At 33.0% G+C, this 27,114-nt stretch overlaps 1 protein-coding gene across 8 annotated transcripts in view; it reads left to right on the top strand.

Annotated features, from left to right (window-relative positions):
• Positions 1 to 27,114, top strand: part of Adk (adenosine kinase) — a 483,935-nt gene that overhangs the window by 126,525 nt on the left and 330,296 nt on the right. For all 8 annotated transcript variants that reach the window (XM_048801839.1, XM_048801837.1, XM_048801842.1 and 5 more), the window contains one exon: positions 22,191 to 22,269. In XM_048801839.1, the coding sequence (XP_048657796.1) occupies positions 22,191 to 22,269 (79 nt within the window). The remainder of the gene's footprint in view (positions 1 to 22,190; positions 22,270 to 27,114) is intronic.

Here is a 27,114-nt window from a genome sequence, read left to right as displayed (position 1 = left end):
TTGATGTCAGTACAGCAGAAAGAAAGCTCTGTGTGGATTATTCGGAGTTACAGACAAATGGGAAGCCAGCTAAAGTTCTATGAAATTGTTTTATATACAGGGTATACAGCAACAGTCACATCTTGATGATAACTGTTAGTAACTGCAGAAAGTATTGTGATTATTGAAATATTGATGTTTTTCAAATATTTTTATATATTGTATGTGGAAATTTAAAATAATTTTATTATCTCATCTACTTTAGTATGATAGCTTCAACTATTATAGACTAATTAAGAGTAGATAGTTGGCAAAGGACGTGAGATACTGATTCTGATTTTGGCTGCCTTTATATTATGTATATCATGCTGATGGCATGCTTTTCTCATCTGCACAAGATTTTGTGCCTCATGACTTTTATTGCAGAAATGAAAGAGGTAGCATGGAACAAAGAAAAGTATATTATGTTGGGAAACAGGGAAACTTAAGATCTTAGAGTTCAAATTTTAAATCCATAATGTATTTTTTGAAATCAAATTGCCAGGTCTCCTTTAGGTACAGAATGACTATATCACAAGATCCATAAACTGTGAAGTTGTTTTTTATTTTTCTTAAATTTAAGTATTTGGCATGATCTGTCCCTCCTACCTACCTACTACCTTCCTACTTATTATCTTATTACTTTTCTACTACTTGCCTACCTATTTTCCTGTCATATACCTACCTGCTTATCATGAAACTATTGTAAACTGAGTATCGTCTGCAATGCCAAAAATACCAGTACTTTGTTTACTTTATGCATTTTTTACAAAGATCATAGGAAACATACTGGAGAGGAATTTGGGTCTTTTGGTGCTGCCTTATAAGATACTGCATTTCTTTTCTCCCTGCACCTGGCAATCATGGTATAGTTCAGTTTTTGCTATGTGAAGATGGCACCTGTTTTCAAGTGTCTATCTTTTCTGTGTGTCAAAGAATCATTTCTTCGTGGTAGTGTGAAGTATGCCTTATGGTACAGCATTCTGTGTCCTTAATCAGCAATATTGGTAAGTTAGTCATGTTTGAGAGGTTAATTTGTTCTTTTAACATTTATTTAATGAATATGCTTATATATTTGCTATTCTAAATTCATTGTGTCCCAAACTAAACTCCTCATCATTCCCCCAAAATAGATGTTTCACTTGATGGCAAGCTGCTTTATCCTTCCATTTGTTTAAGATAAAAACCTTAGGGTTGTTTTTTATTCCTTTCTTTCTCTGATACCCCATACCCAGTTCTTCAGTAAATCCTACTGGCATCACTTTGTGAAATACATCCTGGAATCTAATCACCACTACTGGTCATTTTCCCCACCCTACCTCTTTTGTGCTACCATAATTATTTGTCTGAATTATTGCAGTAGCCTCTTATTTAGTTTCTTTCTTTTCATGCTTGGCACCTTCTTTATATTCTCAGCAAGGCAGACATGTTGGCTTTTTTTAAAAAAAGATACAAGTTAAATAACACTCTTAGATTAAAAATTAGTAAATATAAAAATGGTAAAAAAGGAAATATTATTTGCAAGAGAAGTGATAGTTTTTTGTAAAGCAAATGAAACAGCATTACAAATTAGAAACAACTTTTGCCTAGTGGGTACAGAATTAATACATAAAAAATATAAACACTTTTCTATATACAAAAGCCACAAATTATAAATTAAGAGTAATATAAACAGAATACAGTCTTATATCAAGTAACTACAACAAGTGGGATTTATTCCAAAATGAAAGAATTGTTAAAAAAAATTAGGATATCCATTAATATAATTTACTAGGCTTCTTCACCTGCTTCCCAGAGGGTTTCTATTGTTTGCTTAGCAACTCAATGCCAACTAAACCAATGCACTTCTTTGCTGTCTGGTAGCTGAACCACAGCTTCTTCTATGAAAAATGACCCTTTTCAAGTGTTTTCCTTCATTGGGTATTCTTCAGTTGCCCTTGGGCACCATATTGCCGCAGTCTGGCTGGGCACAATTCAGGAGTCACTTGTCAAAAGAAACGAACTTTATTTTTAGAACCACACAAGCCAAACAAAACAGTTCCTCAGGAAAAACCTCCAGAGCCCAACTGCCACCACCTGCTTGCCTGCCACAAGCCTCTCCACCTCCCCCACTCCTCCTGCTCTTGAGGCCGATTGGCTGGGTCATGTGGGCGGAGCCAAAAAAGTCCCCCAATGAGCAGCTCTGTAGTCTGAAAGGGCGAGGAAACAGCCCAGTGAGCATCACCGCAGAGGAGCCAATCAGCTAGAAGTTGCTGGCGCTGCTGTGAGCCAATCATCAGCTGGCAGTCTGAAAGGGCGGGGAAACAGCTCAATGAGCATCACTGCAGAGGAGCCAATCAGCAAAAGTTGCTGGGGCCGCTGTGAGCCAATCATCAGCTGGCAGTCTGAAAGTTTGCTGGGGCCCCTTTGGCTGTGGCTCTCAACACCATGTGGAGCTTTCTTTTTGTTACTTGCAGCATAGTTAATAATTCTTTGTTAAACTTATTGTATGATTTATCTCTTCTGATTGTACATGAATGTACTATATTAATACATTTTTAGATAAAATTTTATGTTGTTATTTCATAGATGCTAGAAAGCATTTGACAATTCAGTACTCTTTTTTATTAACTTTTTGTGAATTGAAGCATAACACACATACTAAAATGTACAAATCACAAGTGTATAGCTGAATTACCTCAAAGTAAACATACTTTTGTTTAACTACCATTCAGTTCTAGAAATAGAACTTGGCCAGCAGCCCAGAAGTACCCCTGAATATCCCTCTTCTTCCCCAAAGGTGTCATCTGTCCTAATTTCTAACATCAGAGATTAGCTTTGCTATTTTTGAATTTTAAAATAATGTAATTATATAGTGTGTGTGTTTTTGTCTCTGACTTCTTTAGCTCATCATTGTGATATTTGTCTGCATTGTTGCATGTAGAAGTGCTTTGTTTTTTTCTGGTTCAAGTTCACTGTATGAATTTATCTCAATTTATTTTTATATTCTACTGTTGATGGATATTTGTGTTGTTTCTAGTTTGGCTATGTTACAAATAATGCTGGTATGTGAACTTTCTTACGTGTTTTCTTTAATGATGCTCATGTGTATACATTTCTGTTTTAAATTATTTTTAGGAGTTGATATACTGGGTAACTAGGTGTGCTTGTCCTAAACTACTAAATGTTTTCCAATGCTAATAAAATGTTTTCCAATGAGATGTATTCCCATCAGTATAACCTACAATTTTAGTTATTCCATAGCTATTTTCAGTCTTCTTTAAAAACAAAACACTTTTTAGCCATGTGAGTGGGAGAATAGTGTTAATTCATTATAACTTTAATTATATTTCCCTGACAGTGGCTGCCAAGTTAAGCATTTTCTCATTTTTTAAGATAAATTTTTTAGCTGTCAATGGACCTTTATTTTATTTATTTATATGTGGTGCTGAGAATCGAACCCAGTACCTTACACATGCTAGGCAAGTGCTCTACCACTGAATTATGACCCTGGCCTTTCTCATTGGTTTTTATTGGATGTTTGATGCATGTCTTTGTGAATTGCTCTTTTAATTTCTTTTATCCAGTTTTCTATTGGATGTTTAATACTTTAAAAAAAATCAATTTATAGGAAATCTCTACTTGACCCTTTTTGGTTGTACCAGCCACCTCTGATTTACTTTTTCATTCTCTTAATGGTATCTTTGAGAGCTTATTGTTCTTCATCTTATCATGTGCCCTCTTTTTGATGGTCTCAGGTTTTACTCTATGGAAGATTTTCCTTATGGTTGGTGTTATTTCTTTCTTAAATGCTCGATGGAATTCACTGATATTGTCATCTAGATGTGGATTGCTACTTTAAAAATGAAGAACATTCTAATTTTTTTTCATTTCTTAAATAAACTTTGTATTTGTTTGAATGTTGAAATATGCTGGCATAATTTTGTTCAGAATATCTTTCTGTGATCTTTTAATATGTATGTGACCAATGAAGATGTACCCTTTTCATTTCTGCTAATGATTATATATGCCTTTTTTGTAAGGTTTCATGAGTTTTACAAGCCTTTCAGGGAACCAAACTTGACTTTGTTGTTCCTCTGAAGAGTGTATTTGTTTTTCATTTCTGTGTATTCATCTCTTTATTTTCTTTTTTCTACTTCCTTTGAATTTAATTTGCAGAATTCTTTTTTATGTTCTTTAGATGGAGACTTGACCAGATAAAAATATCTTTTTTTTTTTCGTGTCAAAAAGTTTGTGTAGCATTAGAAGCAAATTACAAGCTGGTAAAATAATTGCCAGTTATTATCACAGTCAAAAATGTATTTCTTTAATATATAAAAAGCTTCTAAATGAAGACTTAAATCTGCTGCTGTATTGACAAATATTTAAACATTAAGTAATTTGCAGTGTTGGCAAGGATCCAGAGAATGGAAACTTTCTTCAACAAAGTGTGAGAATATAAATTGTGGTATCCTCTTTGAAGGTCAAGCTTGTATTATTTATAAAACTTTTAAGTACCCTTGTTCTGTGAATTGTATGTCTATATAATCATGTTTATTTCTGCAATATCATTAAAAGAAAAAATAAAACAAAACAAATAATCTATGCATAATCGAAATGTTTATTTTAGAGATTAGGTTGTAGCTATACAATAGTAAATTCTGAAGCCACTAAAAGAAGGTAGACTGTAGGTACTGGTTTTTATAAAGCAGGCCCCAGGAAAAGTTAGTTGCAGAAGTACTTTATTAAGTTTTTTGGTCAAGTGTTTTAGTTTTTTTTGCATACTTAGTGAATTTCTGAAGTATGTATTGCACAAGGTAAAAAGCCTTAGTAAGTGGTTGTTGTATTATATTTATGGGGTTTGATTGACATTAACCAGTTAAGTTTGTGTATTTAGAGCTAACTATTCCATATTACTTTTGGTTATTTTCATTTTCTCTCTTTTATTATAATCTCAGAAAATATGATAAGGACTGGATTGTATTGTTATGTAAATGAAAGATGTGGAATGTGTTGTATATTATTTGCTCCATGATGACTAGTGTAGGATCTGCTATATTTTGTGAATGTAAAACACAACTGTTTTTTAAAAAATCAATTTAAAAATGAACTTAAAACATTATTTGTACATTTTCTGAATCTGTTCACGTGTTATTTTTGATAAGCTCTTACATAGCCGTTTGTAGTAGATAGGCCCAATAGTAATCGTCTTATTCACATGTTACAGAAGAGTGAACCCAGCCAAAATGAATAAGCAACTTACATAAAGTAGGAGTTGTCAAAGTATAACCTGTGAACCAAATCTGTTCTCCCACTTGATTTTTTGGTGGGGGGGCAGGTGCCTAGAAGTCAAGAAAGGTTGATTTTTTTGTTGTTGTTTTTGGTGGTAGGGATTGAACCCAGGGGATTGTCTACTGAGCTATATCTCCAGCCCCCCAAGAAAGGTTTTTATATTTATGAGAGGGGGGAAAAAGAATACTAGTTTGACATGTCAATATTATATGAAATTCAAATTTCAGTGCTTGTAATTGAAGTTCTTTAGAGACAAGCTTAATCCTTTATGTATTGTCTATGGCTGGTTTTCCACCACAATGAGAGAGATGAGTAGTTGGAACAGAGATTGTAAGTGGCATTCTCATTATTGTCTCTGCTGTATGATATACTACATATATGAAATTATAATTCAATATTTTTTCAAATTCCATGTGTATTACTATGCTATGACAATTTATTACTATTCTATACCTATTGTGTCAAAACAGGAAAAGGAGAGAATCTCTTATTTTTACAGGACAGTGGGTAATTTAATCAAATTAGTTGGTTTTATTATGTTGTACTAAAAGAATACTTTATATATTGCCTTTTATCAGACTAAGCACCTACAGTATTCCAGATTCTCAACAAAACAACTATCTCACAAATTTGAAGCCGCCCAGTATCTCATCACAGCAGATTTTTTCATGTAAAGATAGGGTCATTGTACACACATAAAGTGAGAGTGAGGCCAAATACAAAGTCAGATTTTTGAATGGCCCATTTGTTTGCTAAGCAAGGAGAACCATTTACTAATAGTAAATTAAACTGTTGTATTTTAACAACCAAAGAAAAGTGTTCAGAAAAATTAATTTTGTATAATAACAATAGCTTTTTGGTGACAATAGTTACTTTAAGAATGTAATCCCAGTTAATTGGGAAGCGGACGAAGATTGCAAGTTCAGGGTCAACATGTGTAATTTAGCAAGATCCTGTCTCAAAATAAAAAATACAATAAAAAGGACTGGAGAAGTAATTCAGTGGTACAGCACCCCTGGGTTCAATCTTCAGTACAAGAAAAAAGAAAAAGAATTGAGGACATTGTGCTTGATTCTTTAAAGTCAATTAAAGAAGATGATAATGATTCCTAGTGGATTTTCTTGGCTCTTGATGAATTATCAGATGTTATTGACATTAATTTGTTGTTTATTCAAGGAGTCAGTGTTGAGTCTCAAGTGACTGAAGAATTAACCTTTGTGAAAATGTCTGCAGACAAGAATATTTTCAAAGAAGCTACACTTATTCAATGTAAACTGAAGTGGAATCTATTAAGATGAGTTAGAACTAGCAGTGGTAAAAATGTGTGTGGAGTAGAAAAGGTATTCACTTGGAGAAATCACAAAAATTGTGAAAATGTGAAGATTTTTAAAGACTATGATTGTTCATTGTGTTATTTTTCAGTAATTGTATTAAGGAAAAAACTGAATGTCATTTATTATTAAACTAAGAGTATCATAAAGTGAATTTCATTTGCTTTCATGAAGTTTTTATGTATTTATTATTATTGTTTTAGTTGTAGATGGACATAATGACTTTATTTATTATTATGTGGTGCTGAGGACTGAACCCAGTGCCTCACATTTGCTAGGCAAGCACTTTACCACTGAGCCACAACCCCAGCCCACGTTTTTTTTTTTGGTCAGAAATTTAAACAATCTGCCTTATCCTACCCATTAGTGTGATTGCTGTCTTTTTCGCCTGTGGTTACTATTTAAAATTTTCTGAACAAGGAGAAGCTCCTTGAATTATAGTTGTAGAACACTGAATGGCTTTTGCTGTAAACTTTATATTGTTTCTCAGTGAAAACTGATGTGTTTTTTTTGTTGTTGTTGTTTTGTTTTGGTATTGGGGATTGAACTCTGGAGCACTCAACCACAGATCCACATCCCTAGCCCTATTTTGTGTTTTATTTAGAGACAGGGTCTCACTGAGTTGCTTAGTGCATCACTTTTGCTGAGGCTGGCTTTGAACTCATGATCCTCCTGTCTCAGCCTCCCGTGATGCTGGGATAATGATGTTATTTCTTAATTGTAATGTAAAATGGTGCTTATGTGCAAAACTTGAATGCCTGTGGTAAAGTAATTTGACAGCAAATAATATAGTTTGAATCATAAGTAATGTCATGCTCCTTAATATCATCCTTTTCTATCAGAAAGGAAAACAAATGATATCTTTATTCTCACACACATTTTAGCAGATAAATTGTCTAAAAAATCATACTTTCAGCAGTATTTTCCAGATGTTGATGAATTCTTATTTCAGAATTCATCTAGCAATGTAGTCAGGTAGTTTTCACCTAATCTTAACTTTAAAGATTAATCTACAATGCATTGATGTTCTAAAAGGCAAATATCTAGAGAATAATAGAATTCTACAAATACCTTCTCAGTGATGAATATGCTCAATTAAAATAATATTTTCATGCATGAATACCAATGTTTGGCAGTATCTATTTTTTGAGAAGACCTTTCAAAATTGAAATGTAAATATTAACAAAATAATATTTGCAATTAATTTTGATGATGGTAAACAGTAATTTTGAATACCAATTAAGTAAAATTTTATTCTCCCCAAAGAATTAATTTTTTAGTGGATCCAAATAACAAATAAAACTTTTACTTACTATTTTAATATTCTAAATATCATCATTAAACATATTTTTTGAAAATTTGGGTTTTTTTTTTTTTCTTCTCATTTTGTAGGTACCTAAATTGTGTGATAATGTCTTCTTTCATTTCTTTCTTTCTGCCGTTGCTGCTGCTGCTGCTGGTCCTCCTTCGCTTTCCCCCAACCCCCACTGAAAATTTAAATATTTACTACCTGTCTTTTTATAGAGAAAGATTTCTGAACCTTTCCCTTCTTAAAAAGAAACCATTTAGGCATTGGAGCGATTGTTCTTTTATTAGAATTTTTGCCTTTAGTTCATAAGAAAAATGTTCAAATTTGGATAAGTTTATTATTTCCCTAATGTAATTTAATTCATTGAAATGCTGGGAAAAAGATTCACCTGCAACTTACATGCCAGTGCAGTATATTCCATGGGTTGCCCTGCAACACTTTCCTTCTATGGTAACTGAATAACTTTGGAATTCAAAGCTTTGTATATTTCACCTTTGTTTCTGTTTCCAAGTGGGTGGTGATGATTTACTCTAAGTGTTTTACTTCTGAAATTCAATTTGTATTGTAAAGAATTTATATTTCACATTGTAGTGGATCCATTGTAGGATTTTGTTTCAAAAAAATGTTTTCTTTAAATCAAGAAGCTCAAGTTTTATTTTAAATTCTGTAGGATCTCATGTATATCATGCCTTGATTCATTTCTACATTGTTTTGCTAAATAGTATTTTTATAAAACAAACTTTTGCCTTAATATTAATTTGATACCCAAGAAAGATTACATCTTCAGGTTTTTTCCCCCCTTAACAGAATTAACTTATTTCTTCTAACAGCCTTCTGAGAGTTTATTGTTATTCTGTAAGAATTTACAGCTGGGACATATCTCACCAGAATATTTGTGATCTATTCTGAAGTCAGAAAGCATAATAATGAAATTATCACCTGTGAAACTGTCACCCAGTTTTCTTCAGTTAGTAGTTACCAAAGAAATACTGACATTTACCTTCTGAATGCAGATATGTCAGTAAAAACATATTTTCATGCTTGTCTTATATTGAGCTTCAATCTTAATTTTTAAAGTTTCCTTTTATGGCGTACTTTTGTCTTTTGGTACTTTGCTTCCTAATTATAGTCCCTCCCCTCCTTTAAGGAAAAAAAAATCCTGTTTATATTAAATGGAATTAAAAACATACTTCCAGTTTCAGAGCAGATTTATCATTTTCCCTTCAGGCTGTTCTTTAATATAGAGCTCTTAAGAATGAATATCTTAAGACATTCTCCAGATGTTTTAAACTTTAGCAAACTTTGTGGTTTTCTTTATTGGAATCTTTGTTTGTAGTATTTGGAAGATGAAAGAAAATACCTTCTCATTATCTAAACACTTTTCATATTGGTTTTTCAATGTCTTGCTGCAAATGCATGAAAAAATAAAACTTCTACATTTGTTTTAAAAGGTAATATCAAAATGAGAATTGTATTAAATAACAGTAATACAAAAAGAATGTGTGTTGTATGTGGTTTTGAATTTACATTGCTGTGTGGTTAGTAGTTGTTTTGTATAGCTGCAAAATTTTAATTGTTTAATAGTTTATTTAGTAGATTTTTGTTCTTCATTCCTTAGTACACTGGGGATTGAGAATGCTTTGTATCACACATCTTTAAACTATTGAGAAGTTTGGACTTAGAATTTAAAATGTCAATCTTTAGTTTTTTTTTTTTTTTAAAGACGATAGCCTAATTAATACTTCTCTTCAAATCAACAACTCAGTTATTCTTCTTCAATGATAAAAATAGTTGGTAACATTTATTGAGTGCTTACTGTGTATAAAGTAAGTGTCATGAAAAGGTGAAATAGTGCCCCCCATACACACATCATGCTGAGAGAAAGCAAGTTGCAGCACGTTGTTTGATCTCATTTGTTTAGATTTGATTTTGTTTTCTCTTACTGGGCAACATTGTATCTATGTGTTAACCTAAAATTTATGTCTTATAGTTAAATCTCTATCTATAAATGAAGTTCTGAATTATTGTTCATCTGAATTCTTTTGCCTTAATTTTCTTTATATTGTAATGTTTTACATAGGTACAGTGGTCATAGGCAAAAATCAAATCAGTGTTAAATTATTTTTAAAATATTTAATAGAAACCTATATTTGTTAAAATTTGTGAAGGTCTGTAGTTCACTTTCTCTTAAACGTCTAACAGCAGGGGATGGGGATATAGCTCAGTTGGTAGAGTGCTTGCCTAGCATGTACAAGGTCCTGGCTTCAATCCCCTCACTCCCCTGCCCCCCCCTCCCAAAAAAAATCTAACAGCAGCAACTGGAAGGCTGTTGGACGTTCACCAGCAAAATGCAGATATCACAGTTTAGAGTCTATATGATTTGTCCATCCAATCCAGCCATATTCATATCTGTCAGGCAGTGTGCTTAAGTACAGCAGAATACAAAATGAGAAAGTCTTTTATGTGATGTTTAAATTATTTGCCCCATCATATAATTAGATGATTATGAGATTAAAATCAGGCCCGACACCAGAACCTTTACTTTTTTTTTTTAAAGAGAGAGATTTTTTATATATATATATATTTAAAACTATATAGTTTTCGGTGGACACAACATCTTTATTATTATTATTTTTTTTTTTTTGTATTTTTATGTGGTGCTGAGGATTGAACCCAGCGCCCCGCGCATGCCAGGCGAGCTTGCTACTGCTTGAGCCACATCCCCAGCCCCAGAACCTTTACTTTTAACCTTTAAGGAATGCTGCCTACCCTGACATTTTGTGATGTCAAATCATAAACCAGTATCAGATTGGTATTCTATGGCCTTAGTAAGGAATTTGGGTATGTTGAAACTTCTTTCCTTCCTCCTTCCCCTCTCTTCTTTTCCATCTTTCTTGAAATTCAGCGCTCTCTTTGTTCTTTTTTCTGGCAGGCAACTGTTTTCCATCCCTCTTTGTTGGTACCTTTTCCTCTTAAGTATCATCATTCTTCCGTTCCATTCTCTGGGTTCCTCTGGTGTGTCTGGAGGTGGGTTTTTGTTGTTGTTGTTGTTGTCTGTCTGTTTGTTTGTCTATCCTGGGTTGTTGTTTTTTTTCACCCCTGAGTTTATTGAATCTGTAACAGTGTGTTTAGTGAAATTCAGAAACCAGCCTGCCTTCATTCCTCTGTTTCTTCCCTTCTTTTCCTTTTCTCCTTTCCCTCCCTCCCTCCCTTCCTTTCTTCCTTCCTTTGCACAGGATTTAACACAGGACACTGTCCAGGCTAGGCAAATGCTCTATTACTGAGCACACTCCCTGCCCAAATGTAGGAATTTTGAGCCATTATTTAAAATTTCTTTTTTTCTGCATGTACTTTTTCTCTTCTAGGATTAAGACGACACAATTGTTAGTTCTTTTGGTATTTCTTCAGGTCTCTTGAGTAATTGTTCAGTACTTTTAAATCTTTTTTCTGTATATTGTTCAGATTGGAAAATTTTAATTGCTTTATCTTTTAAGTATATTAATTTAGTTCTTTTTTATTTTGCTTTTTGTCAATCTGTTGAATTTTTAAGTTTCAGTCCCTGAATTTTTAAGTTCCAAATTTTCATTTGGTCTTTTTAACATCTTTTTTTTTTTTTTTTTTTTTTTTTTGTGTGCTGAGACTTCATTTTTACCCCCAGTATTTCAGGAGCACTAGTACTTTGAGGTTTCATGGAGCTCTCCTTTTGGTCCTTAGCTGGAGAACTGGGGATTTATTTTTTAACTATTACTGGATACTTCTATTACTTTGCCGGCGGTATCTGGGGCTAAGGAGTAGAGAGATACAGAGGGAATAATCTAATTTTAGATGTAGCCAATGAATTCTTACTTTCAAAACTATTAAGTTTTAGATGATTATTCTTTCCTTAATTAGATGTTTATTTTACCCACAATTTTCAACTCTCTGAAGAAATTCTCCATTCATTTATCTAGTTTTTTGTTCATCCTTTCATTTGTTCTCTTAAAAATATTATAGTTATTTTGAAGTACCCTTCTTGAATTTCAGTGTCTGAATTATTTTTTAATCTTTTTATTTTCTTTTTTTTTTAAGTCATTCTTTTACCTCTTGATAGAACTTTCAGTTGTTTATTGTTTTGTTCTATAGGTCCTTCAGATTATATCATCCACCAGTGTTCATCCTTTTGTCTGTAAAGCTGATACAGAGTGAGGGAAATGTTGATCCCTTAATAATATGAAGGATTAAGCTTAGGTCAAAGGTGATTTTTCATTGTTGATGGTTTAGTTTTCCCTGTTTGCCTCTGTTCTGTAGCTTGAACCTCTAGGACTTCGAAATGAGACCAGTGAGATTTTTTTCCCATCATCTTTGAAGTAGTCTACCAGAACATGGGCACCAAACTGCCCTTTGAGGTTTCCAGATAAATTGTTTATTCTTCTGCTTCATACACCTTCAGAATTTGGAAGCCTTCTCAAGAAAGAGACCAATGTTTTGTTCTAGAACTTTAGTTTCCCCCTTTATCACTTTAGTTTTATGTAACTTTTAAAGTCCCTATTGTTTTTAATTCCCTTACCCTCTATCCCATCCCTGTCTTCTAGTAAACACAAAATCTGAATTTTCAACTTCTAGATTTAACCAGTGTAGACATATGGTTTCCCTAATACCAAGAATTCCTATGGGTCCTTAGTTTTTATTCTCCACTCCTTCTAGCATTTTCACTGTTTTTGGTTTCTCTTTTTCTGGCCTGTTTTTTATTTTGTAAACAACTGCCAGACTGGGAGAACTGTTTTTTTAAGGTGATTTTTGGCTAATTTCTTTAGCTTACCATTCAGTTTCAGAATTCAGCAAGTGTGACGTGGGACAAACTAGCTGTGTGTTTGCGGTTGGGAAATGTAAAATTTTGTCTATCTAACTTTGTTTCCCTGGCTGCAAAAGTGGGCAGGTAGGATAGAAAACTGCTAGTTCTGGTCTACCCTGTGAACAGTTCTCACTTCTCTGGAAAGTTATCCACTTTGTTGTTGTTGCGTCCATAGCTCTTTGTCTTTTAACAATATGAGTTATGGTTTTTTGGACTTTCTAGTTGTTGTCAGTAAAATGTTGGCTCTGATGCACTATATGCTCCTGAGGATCAGAGGTTTAATGTTATATTTTGGTAGGAATTTTACTTGTTTGTTTCTAATGGGTGATATTTTTTAAAGTTTGGTAGAGAGAAATGATTAGTTATTGCTTGGCTACTTTCCATATCTGTTACATATGTTTCTCTAACTTTTCTATGTTCAGAGAGACTCAGGCCCCATTTAACCACAGACTTTAAGATAGAAGTAACAGAAAGCAAACCAGTAAAGGGTGGGAGGAGAGAATAACTTGTATTTTGGAATGGCCTGTAGACATGTGGGTAACATTCTAGGTTTTACCAAAAAACTACATATGTCATTTTGAGAACTACTATTTTGTATTATTTTTTTCCTTTCATCTGGTTTTTCCTTATATGGTTTAAAACTAAATGTCAAACAATTAACTGTTTAATGAAAATTATAAATTGGCTTAGTGAATTCTGTTGTGTTTTTATAATGAGTAAAAATCTAAGACACCTATCATTTAGGAATTACCATTTTATTTTAATCATCTATACTTATATACAAAGTACATTTTGACAATATATTTGATTATCTCACATACAGAGAACTTCATTCATCTTCAAAGTTATAAATGGAACTAAGTAAACTTTTAAACATTTTAGAATTGAATAAGGGCTTATCTAAGTAACACATGCTTAAAACCACTTTCTTATCAAAGAAAATAAAATTAGAGGTTAGTGAAATACTTTTAAATTACAATCCTTATGAACTAATCGCTTAACCCTAGTTTTGAATGACTGTTACTTTTTCCATCTTTTTAAAATATGCTTAAATATAAACAGATGTGGGAAATGTTCTTTTGGCTTTTATCAAACTGACATTTAAGTGAAGTTTTTTCAACCTCACTAAACATTTGTGGTCAACGATTTCAGAGCTTTGAATCTTAAATTTTGCCTATGGAACCCCCTTATCCATGTTATTCTATTAGCATTTGGTCTTAATAAGTATAATCTGTTTAGAATTACTTATGCTTTAAATTCATTATTTGTTTAGATGTCTAGGAAAGAACTTCATAAAAATTCCCACTTGGCAGTTATGAATGTTTTCTTAAGGAAGTTACATTTTCAGAATTTGAAAGATTTTGTGTTATCCCTCATATCCATCTTCATGAAATGTTTAACATTGTTGATGTTTATTTCTATGCTGTAGTGATATTAGCACAATCTATGTCTTTTTTATTCAGATATGATGAACACTCTTTCTGTCTTTCTCAGTTTCCCTTATTCTTCCTGAATTTGGGATAATACAGTGACTTTAGTTTCTGTGAAAATGGAAAGCATTTTCTTTAGCCAGAAGTGAATAATAAAGTGTTGAGTTTTGCCCATTTTTCAGGTCATAATTTTTATATTTTCCCAAAATACATTTTTTTTCCATAGAAGAATAATTGTTGCTACATTTAGGGTACAATCATGAGAAAAAAAAAACAATTTTTTTAGGTGGACACAATCTTTATTTTATTATTATTTTTAATGTGGTGCTGAGTATCAAACCCAGTGCCTCATGCATGCTAGGAGAGCGCTCTAACTCTAAGCCACAACCCTAGCTCTAATGTGACATTTTTTTTTTTCAAGAAACATTTCCTTCTTGTCTGCTAAGTGGAAAAATCACACATTAACAATTAAACTGGGGGTTGGGGATATAGCTCAGTTGGTAGAGTGCTTGTCTCACATGCGCAAGGCACTGGGTTCAATCCCCAGCACCGCCCCCCCCCCAAAAAAAAAAAAAGCCTTTTTTGTTTTTTCTGTGCTTTTAATTTCTTTTCTACCTTTATCTTACTTATCATTCTTTTATTTTTTCTAGCCTTTAAGGTTGCATTTTTCTGGGTGTGTCCTAAAAATAATTAAGGTAACTTTTGTTAAAAAGTAATTCATTTAATTTCAGGCCACAACATTTTTTCTAGATATTCTTAGTTTTTACAGTTTTAATGTTTCTTCTTCTTCCTGAGTCTGCTTCACAGCTTACTTATTAGCTGTGAAGAATCCATCAAAAGTCATTTAAAGCTTAGAGGGTAATGAATCTGAATTCTCTCATTTTTTTCAATACAAAGGACACAAATATACATATACCCTGAGCCTTCGAATTGCTAGAAGACAGAACATACTAATAATTTAAAATTCTTAAAAGAAGAGGAACAAACATCTTATTTCAGTAATCTCATTGTTTCTGTAAGTCTAAACATTTAGAGAGCCTAGGTGTAGGGAGGTTTATGAACTTTTAAGAAAGAGGAGTAGAGTATTGAAAATGTAGATCAAGAACAAACTGTACATCAACACAAGTTTCAGATATGTGGTTTGTACAGTGGGAATCATCAGGCAGGTCGTCTTTCCAAATACAATCCCAAGTTCATTCTAGTTAGGAACTTGTTCATTAAGGGATATTGAGCTATGACCTGGACCTCAGAGCTGAGCATCTAACTATGGAAGAAGGGAGATACACAGTGGGAAGATAAGGAATAAGAGAAGGAAATGCACTGGATTGGAATTGGGTACTCTCTGTATGAGCCTTATGCATTCAGATGATTTTAGAGGTACAAACTAAATTTTAGGAAGTTCCTACTGAGATATTATAATTTAAAGAAACACATGATATACAGCCTACTACAAAATTATTCTGAAAAACTACATATTGGTCTATGTTATCTATAGAGAATAAAATCTGTAAAATGTTATATATTGGTAAATCATGGTTAAAGATGTGGAGCTATTTGTTGTAGGAGGCTTTTTGCCCTTCATTGAGACTATTTCAGAATCAGAAGTTTAGAGAACAAGTCATTAAAACTCTTAAGTTTGTAGTTTTATTTGGAAAATTGGGATAATGGTATTAATTTTATTTGTCTCATAAGATTATTTTGAGCTCTTAATGTGTTTCACATTTGTCTTTGTATACCCATGTATATGTCTTCTGTATAGATAGGAATATAAAGTTATGTATACATGTACATACAAGATACAGATGGAGGGCTGGATATATAGGTAGGTAGAACTGGTCTTTGGGAATTTCCTTGATTGGTTCCTTAGGTATTTGTATATGTTTGTTTTTTCCTTTTGTTGTATTTGGACACAATACTTTATTTATTAATTTTTATATGGTGCTGTGGATTGAGCCCAGTGTCTCGCATGTGCTAGGTGAGTGCTCCACTGCTGAGCCACAACCCCACAAACTGTATATGTTTTTGTGTATGTATGTGTATATATGTGTGTGTGTGTATATGTATGTATGTGTATGTATACACACATACATACATATACACACACACACAGACATATGTTTGTGTGTCAAGCTTCTTAAGGTATGTTAACGTATAATTTATAATAAATTCACCCTTTAAATGTATAAAATTCTTTGAATTTTGACAAATATTTAGTTGTGTAATCACGACTAAAATAGAAAATTTTCATTGCCCTTAAGACTCATAGTTCCTCATAATTAGTTTTTATTTCCTGTCCTTACTCTCTGGCAGCTGATTTTGTCTCTGTTGTTTTGTCCTATCCAGAGTGTCAGAAAAATGGAATCATATTATATGTAACCCTTTTATATCTGGCCTCTTTGACATAGCATAGTGCTTTTGAGCATCATCTATGTTGTGGAGAGTATTAGTTCATTTCTTCTTACTGCTTAGTAACATTCCTTCTTTTGATTTTTTTTTTTGCATTTTGTTCATTTGATGAATATTTGGTTTGTTTCAAGTATTTGGAAATAATAAGGCTGTTAAAATGTTTGGGTACTTGAGATATATCTAGCAAGTAAAATTTTAATTTTCTAAGAAATTGCCAAACTGCTGTACTATTTTGCATTTCTATAAGCAAAGTGTGGGAATTTCAGTGGTTTTAATCCTTGGCATTTTAGTATTTTCACTACTTAATATTGTCACCTTTTAAAACAGCCTTTCAACAGATGTATCTCCTTATAATTTTAATTTAGATTTTTTTTATGATTAATGATAACGAGATCTATACTTAGGTTTGGGGACGTAGCTCAGTTTTTTTTTTTTTTTAGTTTTAGTCAGCTTTTCCATACTATGACCAAAAGACCTGTCAAAAAACACTTGCATGCAAAAAAATATTTGGGGCTTTGGTTTCAGAGGTCATTTGCTCTGGGCCCCAGCTGAGGGAGAACATCATGAAAGAAGAATGTGGTGGAGGAAAGGAGCTTAGGACATGGCACCAGGAAACAGAAAGAGTTCTATTCATTGGGGACAAAATGTAAACCCCAAAGCCACGCCCCCAGTGACCTACCTCCTCCAGCCACAACCTGCCTGCTGACAGTTACAACTCAGTTCATTCAAGTGGATTCCTGCACTGATTAGGTTAAGTCTTTCACAGTCCAGTTGTTTCACCTGTAAACATTCTAGCATTGCTTCACACATGAGCTTTTCGGGGACACCTCATCCCTAAACCACCACAATCCTCTAGCACCTGACTACTGTTAGAATATCTTTTGGTTTACAGCTAGCAGCTAGGAGCAACTCCAAGTGCTTGAAAAATCTATGCTCGTTCAGGCCTGAAAGGAACACCTACCTGTAGGACAGGTTGCTCTGCTCTAGTGAGCCTTTAGTGAAACCAATCCTCAGCACTTGTGGTTAGTGTTGCCAGACTACCAGGCCAGGAAACTGATAATCAGGAGCTTCAGCGCATGAAACCCCTGACTCAGAAGACCCCCTCCCCTAAGGACAAAGACCCTTCCAGACTGCTTTCCACCACGACAGCGATATTTAGAGCTTCCTCATAATGCGGTTACATTAGGCATAAGATGGTTGGCTTATGGATATTATCTTGCTTATGTATGATTGACGGGCATGTCCCACCCGAACCCTATAACAGTTGTATGCATTCCAAAAATAAACAGACTGCTGGATGTCGACTGCAGTTGTCACCAGCCAGCTTCTCATCAGCCCCTGGTGTCTATGTGGTGACTCCATGTCTACCCTCAGCAGCTGAGGTAGCCGAGTGACCAGTTGACCACACCAGTAACCAGAACGACCACAGACTACCATATCCATGGCCCAGGATTTGATCTCCTGCACTTCCCCCAAATGCTTATTTGCCATCTGTATTTTTTCTTTGGTAAAATTTTAGTTACTCTTCTAACCTATTCTTTTTTAGATTATTTTTTCATTGAGTTTTCAGAGTTGTTTCTGTGTTCTGTATGAATATACCCTTTTAGAAATTAATATTTTAACAAATATAAAAATCTTTCTATAATAGAAATTTTTGAAATAATTGATCAGTTAAGTCACAAATTAGAAGCAATGGTTTTATACCAAAAATTGTGACTAGTCTTACTATGACATATAAAGGATGAGCTTAGTTCGTCAGACTTGCTCAGAATTAATTTTTTGTAATGTGAAAAATATTAACTTTGTCATTTGTGGTTTTTAAAGGAATTTCAGAAAAGAAAAAGTTTGTGTTTTTAAAATACAATATGTAACTTTGCCATTTGTGTAGACAACTAACATCATTGTTCTGGTGATTTAGGGTTAAAAATGAAGCATATTAGTGAGTGGATTTTTATATTAATTTCCAGTGAATAATAATTACTCAAAATAAAAAAAAATAAAAAATAATAATTAGTCAAAATGCCCCCAATTTCAACCTGATTTCTTTTAATTTTATAAATTCTACTAGACCATACTTAATCCTCAAATTACAGGTAAGATGTACTTTTTCATTCATGGATCCCAGTCAATGGAGTAAAGGATCTTACGTTTTTCTTTATTTATAGTGCATTTATATAGTTATATTAACATCTCCCCCCAAAATGTTTTTTGTTCTTACTTTTACCCTCCTGGTTTTCTTTATTTTTCTGTGCTAGACATTTCTTCATTCTTGAGTGCTAACTCTTCTAAGTTGAATATGCATTCCACAGTGAATATGTTGTTTTATTCTGTGCTTGTGTGTGTTATCCAACTTCTTAAAACAATTTGAAAACCCTTTACTGCTTGTTCTGTATTATAATTTTATAAAGTCTTACAAAATGACCAGTATATTTAATTAATTAATTTATTTGCAGTACTGGAGATTGAACCTAGGGTGCTTTACCACTGAGCTATATTTTCAGTCCATTTTCTTTTTTGAGACATGATCTCAGTTGCTTAGGGATTCGCTAAGTTGCTGAGGCTGGCCTTGAACTTGAGATCCTCTTGCCTCAGCCTCTTGAGTTGCTGGGATTAACAGTCATGTACCACCTTGTGTGGTATGACTAGTGTATTTTAATCACGACTAAAACAAGTTGCATTTTTTTCACTGTGACATCATATTTCTTCCATTAAATTGTTCAGTCGCCTTCCTCTCATCTGCTGTGTTATAGTTAGTATAATAATTATTGCTTTTGAAAAAGTGAATGTTTTGTAATGCACCACCCTGCATTTATTTCTATTAATACTTATGCCTTGATTTCAGTGCCAAAGGACTTTCTTATAAGTGATGGATTATATTAGGTTGCCTGTGTTTACTTTGGTCATTTCATCACTGTCCAGGTATTCTACAAGTAGCAAAGTCTTTGCTGCTGCCAGTAGCATACCAATGACCCAGCAATATTATTATTTTTACAGTGCTGAGGATTAAACCCAGGACTTAATGTATGCTTATCAAGCTGTGTACTATTGAGTTACATCCTCAGCATGAGCAAACTTTTCTTACTTTTTTACCAGAAGTCAGTGCTTTCTTTGTTAAGCAGATTTTAAATCTCCACATTGGATCATTTCATTTGATACCTTTTCTTGTATATGAAATAACTCTAAAATGGTACAGTATCTCAAGAGATTTAATACTAAAGTAGTATTGTTTATACCTTTGACTATCAAGTTAGTCACTGGTCGTTTATCTTGAGAGTTTCTCTGCTTCCTTCTACTGTTATTAAAAGAAAAGCAGATCTTTAGATAGCTGTTACATATTGTTCAGAAATGCTTGTATATGAAGTATATAGTGATATTTTATATGATATTGGAAAGCATTACTTAGAATTTGAATTCTCTTATATAATGTCATAATAAGTATTAAAATTCATTTAGAAAGGTAAGGTTCATCTTTTTATTTATTTATTTATTTATTTATTTATTTAAGTTCAGTTCTTTAAAATTCTGAATTATTTTTCAGTAACATTAAATTTTATTTAAAAGTGCTCTTTAGTTAAAATATTTTCATTAAAATATGAATATAAGCATTATCAAACAGTAAATACAAGGGCCTTGTATTATATTTTACTTTTCATAAATTACAGATGTTTACATTTTGTGTTATTTTGACTTTATCTTTATTTGCTTCTTTAGTACATTTTTAATATATTCATTCACTCTACACTATTCATATCTTTGTAATATGTTTTAATTCTTTCCTTTAATAGTGAAACATGTAAACAATAATATTACATTTATATTGTTTTTGGTCTTTATTACATATTATGATAAGACGAGCAACTTTAGCATACTTTTGTATAGTATCTTTTATGATTTGGATTACTTTCATGAGGTAGAGTCTCCCAACCAATAGAATTTTACAGTAATATGAAATAGACATTTTCTTTTTTGGATCTTGATACGTAGTGCCAAATTGCTTTCCAAAAGAGTTCTGTCACTTCTATTGTATGAGTATGTCAGCTTTTTTACATCCCCACGAGTGCTGAGTATTATAATTTATATACTCAGCTAATTTGTTGTGTAGACATGTGTATGCCTTCAATTGCTAACAAGAGAGGTTCATTAGTTTTCAACATTAGTGTATCATTTTTTTGTTCATTGTTCATTTGTCCATTTATATGAGACTTAATATTTTTATTTCTCTTTTGTGTGAGCACTTAACTTTTGGTAAAATAACCTTTTTTGTTTTTAAACATTCTCTTTTTATTACAGTTAAATTTTTGTTTGGTTTTGCTTTTATATAGAAAAGCTTTATGTTTTGTTCTAAAGTTGGTTGTGGTACCAGGTGCAGTGGTGTACGCCTGTAATCCCAGCAGCTGGGGAGGTTGAGGCAGGAGGATAGCAATTTCAAAGCCAACCGTAGCAACTTAGCTAGGCCCTAAGCAATGTGGCAAGATCCTGTCTCAAAATGAAAAAGGGATGGGGATGTGACTCACGGGTTAAGCACCCCTAGATTCAGTCCCTGGTACCAAGTAAATAAGTAGAAATAAAGTTGGCTGTAGTAATGGTGGAGTGCACACTTTAGGTGGATGAATTGTATGGTGTGTGAATATATTTTTTAAAAACTGTGGAACGAAAAGAAAGAGGGAAGGAGGGAGAAAAATGAAGAGCAAAGAGGTTGGTAGTCTTGGAATTTATATACTTGTCAAAATAGGGAGGTCTTTACCAAGACATTGATATGCTTAAATTTTACTCCTCTGAGTAAGGTGGAAGTAGTTGGGCAACCACCCTAGGTTTCTAAATAGAGTGTTTATTTAAAGTATTTTGTCTTGCTTTGTTGTGTCTCCTAGCAGTACTTCCTCAATTTTATTGTATTTGGTTTTGGGTTTTTTTTTTTTGTACTAGAATATGTTATTTTTCAAATTTGCAGTCTGTTTGTGGCATCTTTCCTTACTTTGCAAGGCTGATATGCTTTGGTTAATTTTGTGTGTGTATTTTTTAAAATCAAATTGTGATGTGTGTGTGTGTGTGTGTGTGTGTGTGTGTCTGTGTGTGATACACACACACACACAAATTTTCTTACCGTTAGTAAAATGTATAGAAGAGGAAGCAAAATGTTTCATCATCTCTTGAAGTATAAGGTTTTAATTTTTATGCCTCTTACACTGATTCCAGGGATTGCATTAATTAGTGAAATTTTGGTTTCTATAGAAAACTCTCATAGTAATGTGGAATGAGGAAAGAGATTTCTGTATGTTTATAAGTATTTCTGAAAGTGGAATCTGATTTTGACTCATTTTGTTTGGCAGTTTATGAATTTTATTTTTACTTTCTGTTTCATGTAATGGTTAATTACAGTACTTTATATATTTAAATTCTTGTAGTTGTATATTTATAGGAATATTTCTTAAATATGGAAATTTAGCTTGTTTGCCATATGAGACTTTAGTTCATTTCTTTAATATATAATTCATAATTTCACTAATTTTATTTTAATGTACTTTTAGTCAGAAAATTTCGCATTGTGACATTGAAATATGCTAACATTTTTTTTTCATACTGTGTTTTCCTCATAGGTTTGATGAACTGGTAAAAAAATTCAAAGTCGAATATCATGCTGGTGGCTCTACCCAGAATTCAATTAGAGTGGCTCAGGTTGGTTAATTATTATTTTTAAAAAAATTTTTTTAGTTGTAAATGAACACAATACCTTCATTTCTTTTATCTATCTATCTTTTTATATGTGGTGCTGAGGATCAAACCTAGTGCCTCACATGTGCTAGGCAAATGCTCTACCACTGAGCTATAGCTCCAGTCCTGGGTTGGTTAATTATTTTAAAAATTAAAGAAAAGATGCAAAATGATTCTGAACTTCTGATAAATTTGTTCCAGTCTATATTTTACTGCCATAGAATAGTTTCATTCATCTGAATTAGGTATTTAATAGTCATTGCCATCAAATAAGCAAAAATTATTTTAATTGCTATTTCTTGGGTTATTGGTAAAGTTGAATATCTTTTATTGTTTATTGTTCATTTACATTTTTCTTAGGTATTTATAACCCTTCACTATTTATTTTATAATTTTTTACATGTTAATGATTTGTAGACATACTTCATACTTTATGGATAACATTCATTTTTATCAAATAAAGTATTCCTTGTTTATTATTTGTAGATTAACTTTGCATATGTTTTTTATTGTGCCAGATTTCTTAATGTAACCTTCAATGTTTGTTTGTTTGTTTTGGGCAGGAGGTACCAGGGGCACTAGGCCACTGAGCCACATCCTCAGCCCTATTTTGTATTTTATTTAGAGACAGGTTCTCACTGACTTGCTTAGTGCCTTGCTTTTGCTGAGGCTAGCTTTGAACTCACAATTCTCCTGAGGTGCTGAGATTATAGGCATGTACTACCACACTTGGCTCAGTGTTTTTAATGTAATTAAACTTTATGGCTTCTGAAGCTGGATGTAATGGGACATACCACAAACCCAGCATTGGGAGGTTGAGGCATGAGGATGGAACTAGTGTAGGTGTCTGTCAGTGGATGAATGGATAAAGAAAATGTGGTTTATATATACAATGCAGTTTAATTCAGCCATAAAGAAAAATGAAATTATATCATTTGCAGGAAAATGTATGGAACTTATATTAAGTGAAATAAGCCGTACGCAGAAAGTCAATCATCATATGTTTTCTCTCATGTGGAAGCTAGAGAGGAAAAAGTAAAAGAAAGGTAGGGGGAATCTTAGGAAAATCAAAGGGAGATCACTAGAGCAGAGGAAAAGAACCAGAAAGAGGGAATAGTAGAGGGAAAGGGGAAACACTGAGGAATGATATTGACCAAATTATATTGTTATATTGTTTGCATGTATGAATATACAGTAACAAATCCCACCATTTCGTACTATAGTTTACCAATAAAAAATATGAAAAAACAACCCAAAACTTTATGGCTTCTGCGTTTTATATGGTGTTTAGAAAGAATATTTTTACAAGATACGAAAATTCTGCTTTATATATAGATACAAATATATGCATATAGATGTATATGTATCTATGCATCTGTTGAAACGTATATATCTGGGTATATCTTGTATATACATATATGCTCATATGTTTATGTGTATGTATTATATGAGTCTATATACTTACACCCATACCATCTAGTGGGTAATTGAATAAACATATTTTGAGATATATACTCTTTTGAGTTAGCGGTCTAAGCTACTGTGGAGTTAATGAATTTGTGTTCTTTTTAAACTTCCAGCTTTGAAGGGTATGAAAAATCTTTATGTACCTCTGGTTCTTATCTCTGAAATTTGAAAGCTAGGTCAGAATCCTGCTTAGTTCTCATGGATGGATTAATTGTGATTTTTGTTGATAAATGCATTCCCTTTAAATTCTAATTAACTTCAAGAACCAGAAAAGTGGAAAATTGAGAAATAAAATAAAGATGATTGGTTGATTGATTTCTATTTTGAAATGACTCTTTTGTATTAAACATACAATCAAATTCAGGTGTAGTGTAATATTTTAGGTTGTAAGAAATGAATCTTTAAAAAAATTTCTTTTAGTTGTAGAGGAATACAATACCTTTATTTATTTATTTATTTTTATGTGTTGCTGAGGATCAAACCCAGTGCCTCACATATGCTAGGCAAGTGCTCTACTACTGAGCCACAACCTCATTCATATAAAAACTTAATGTTTGATCATTTTTATGAAGAAGACTGTGGAGGACATCTTTGTATTGTCAATCAATTTTTATTGTTTTTGTAAAACATCCTGTTAGTAGTCACTTTTTGAGCCCAGGTTAAATAGGGAATAAAAGGTGATTTTCTTTTTTGTTCTTAGATATTATTATTAATCTGCTCTGGCCATGATGACCAAAGACCGTAGAGTAGGTAAATAAAACGACAGAAATTTATTTTCTTACAGTTCTGGGTGCTGGAAGTATAAGAACAGGGCTGTTTTCTTATGAGGGCTCTCTTCATTGCTTCATAGATTTCTGCCTGTTTTCCAGTGTATCCCAGACTATGTATGCACCTCTGTTACTCTCTGATGTTGGAATGGTGACCAGCTCTCCCTCTTTGCCAGGATTTCCCCAGTTTTAGCAAAGTCCTATATCCTAGGAAATCCCTCCTCAGGATACAAAAGACTTTTTTTTTGGCGGGGCAGGGTGTCGAGTAATAGACTTAAGAATTGAGGAAATAAGATAGCCCCTAAAGTAGGGATTTGATAGCAACAGTAATTTTTTTTTTTTTTTTTTTAATATGGAGGATTGAACCTACAGGTCCTTTACTGAGTATATCCCAAGTCCTTTTTTTGGTTGGGGGAGTAGCAGGGATTGAACCCTGGGATGCTTTTCCAATGAGCTACATGCCCACTACATTTGTATTTTTATTTTAAGACATGGTCTGGCTAAGTTGCTGAAGGTTTTCCTGAATTGCTGATGTTTGTCTCAAACATAAAATCCTCCTTCGTCAGCCTCTTGAACACTGGATTATACATAAGTGTCACTATGCTCAATGTGAAAGTAATGCTTATTTGATAGTATATGAATTATCCAACTTCTTTTTTTCCCTCTGAGAACAGATGATTGGGAGCCATGATTTTTGGATCATGGTTGTGATTATTCATTATTATACCAATATGTGTTTGTGGTAGGTAAAATAACAACCTCCCTTAAAGATTCCTGTGTCCTAAATCCCTGGACAATTACTTCTCAGTCAGCAGTTACTTAGTCTTCTGAAAATATAATCATTGAAAATAGTGACCTCTTGGGGGCTGGGAATGTGGCTCAGTGGTAGAGTGCTTTCCTAGCATGCATAAGGCCCTGGATTCAATCTCTAGTACTGCATCGGTGGGGAGAGGGAATGGACCCTAATTTTGCTTAGGCATGCCACACAAATGAATATATATTATCAGGTTGTGTTTGAATAAAGTTACATTTCAGAAATAAGTAGTTTTGACTCTGAAAAGAACTTTCTCGGTTCCTTTACTAAAACTTTAACTTATTTGGAATTTGTTTTTGACACTACACTTCAGTTACCTTTGTCATTAAAAAAACAAAATACAATTATGTGGTTGATAAACAGAATAGGAAAACAAACATTTGATACAAAGTAGATATTTTTGTAAAACTAAAAACTAATTCCTAAAATGTGAATTCCTACTGTTGCTGTTAGGTACAGTATTGCTTAAGTACATACTTTTGTTTAGAAATTATTTAGTTTGATGTCATTACAATGGACTAAGAATGTGGGCTTGATACATCAGAGATACAAGTCGGAGTGGATCTTACTTTTGACTATATCATTTACCACACACCAAAGGATAATCTAATTGCTCTAGTCAGTTTGGAGAATTACTATTGGAAAGGAAATACAGGTAAAAGTATCTTATTTTATTGGCTAAAAAGAAGTATTTCATTGTTAATATCCTATAAAGATGTATAGTATAATCTGAATTTTAAAAATAAATATTAAAAAATAAGAATTTTAAACAAAAGGTGAGTAAATAATGGATTTTCTTGATTGTGTAGATTCTTTTCAGTCAAACTTGCAAGTATTTGACCATTATAATTTTAAATATTTTTTACTATTCTGTTCTTTCTCATTTCTTCTCATAATGAACATACATGTTGGTTTGCTTGATGGTTGTTTCCTTGATATTTCTTTGAAGACGTCTCCTCCACAAATATGCTCCCTTGGTATTTATTATATACTATTATCATGTATTTTTTTGGAGGGGGTCTGGTATGGCTATTCATAAAAATTTTCTGTACTGTTTGAAATATTTTCACCACAAGCTTAAGCTATACATTTTCTTTTTTTTTTTTTTAAAGAGAGAGAGAGAGAGAATTTTAATATTTATTTTTTAGTTATCGGCGGACACAACATCTTTGTCTGTATGTGGTGCTGAGGATCGAACCTGGGCCGCACGCATGCCAGGCGAACGCGCTACCTCTTGAGCCATATCCCCAGCCCAAGCTATACATTTTCTTAACTCAGATCCACTTCAGTTACTTAAAATATCACTTCTTTACTACCCTCTTTTATACTACAGTATACTCCCAATCATTAGAGCCCAGAGGTCAAAAAAGAAGATGTGGTCTTCATTCCCCACCTGCATCCCATCTTGGTAATACTAGGGATTGAACACCCAGGGGTACTTTACTACTGAATGCATCCCTCAGTCCAAACAGGGTCTTGCTAAGTTGCTGAGGCTGTCTTGAACTTGTGATCCTTCTTCCTCAGTCTTCTGAGTTGCTGGGTTCAGGGGTGTGCACCATCACACCCTGCTTTGTCTTCATTTTGATGATTAGCATTCTGATTTAATAAGATAGAATATCATGTTGGGTAATTAAGTGAAGCAGAATTAAAATCTTTGTGTTCTATCTGGCAACCTCATCTTGCTTTCCTTATTGAAGATAGTTCTCTCACCCTTAGACAATTTTAATTTTGACATCTTTACATGTTGGAGATTTTAAGTAT

This window comes from Marmota marmota, unplaced genomic scaffold (genome assembly GCF_001458135.2).
Source record: "Marmota marmota marmota unplaced genomic scaffold, marMar, whole genome shotgun sequence".
Lineage (NCBI taxonomy): Eukaryota > Metazoa > Chordata > Mammalia > Rodentia > Sciuridae > Marmota > Marmota marmota.
The sequence above is the reverse complement of the archived record's forward strand: the minus strand, read 5'-3'. Positions and strand labels throughout refer to the sequence as shown.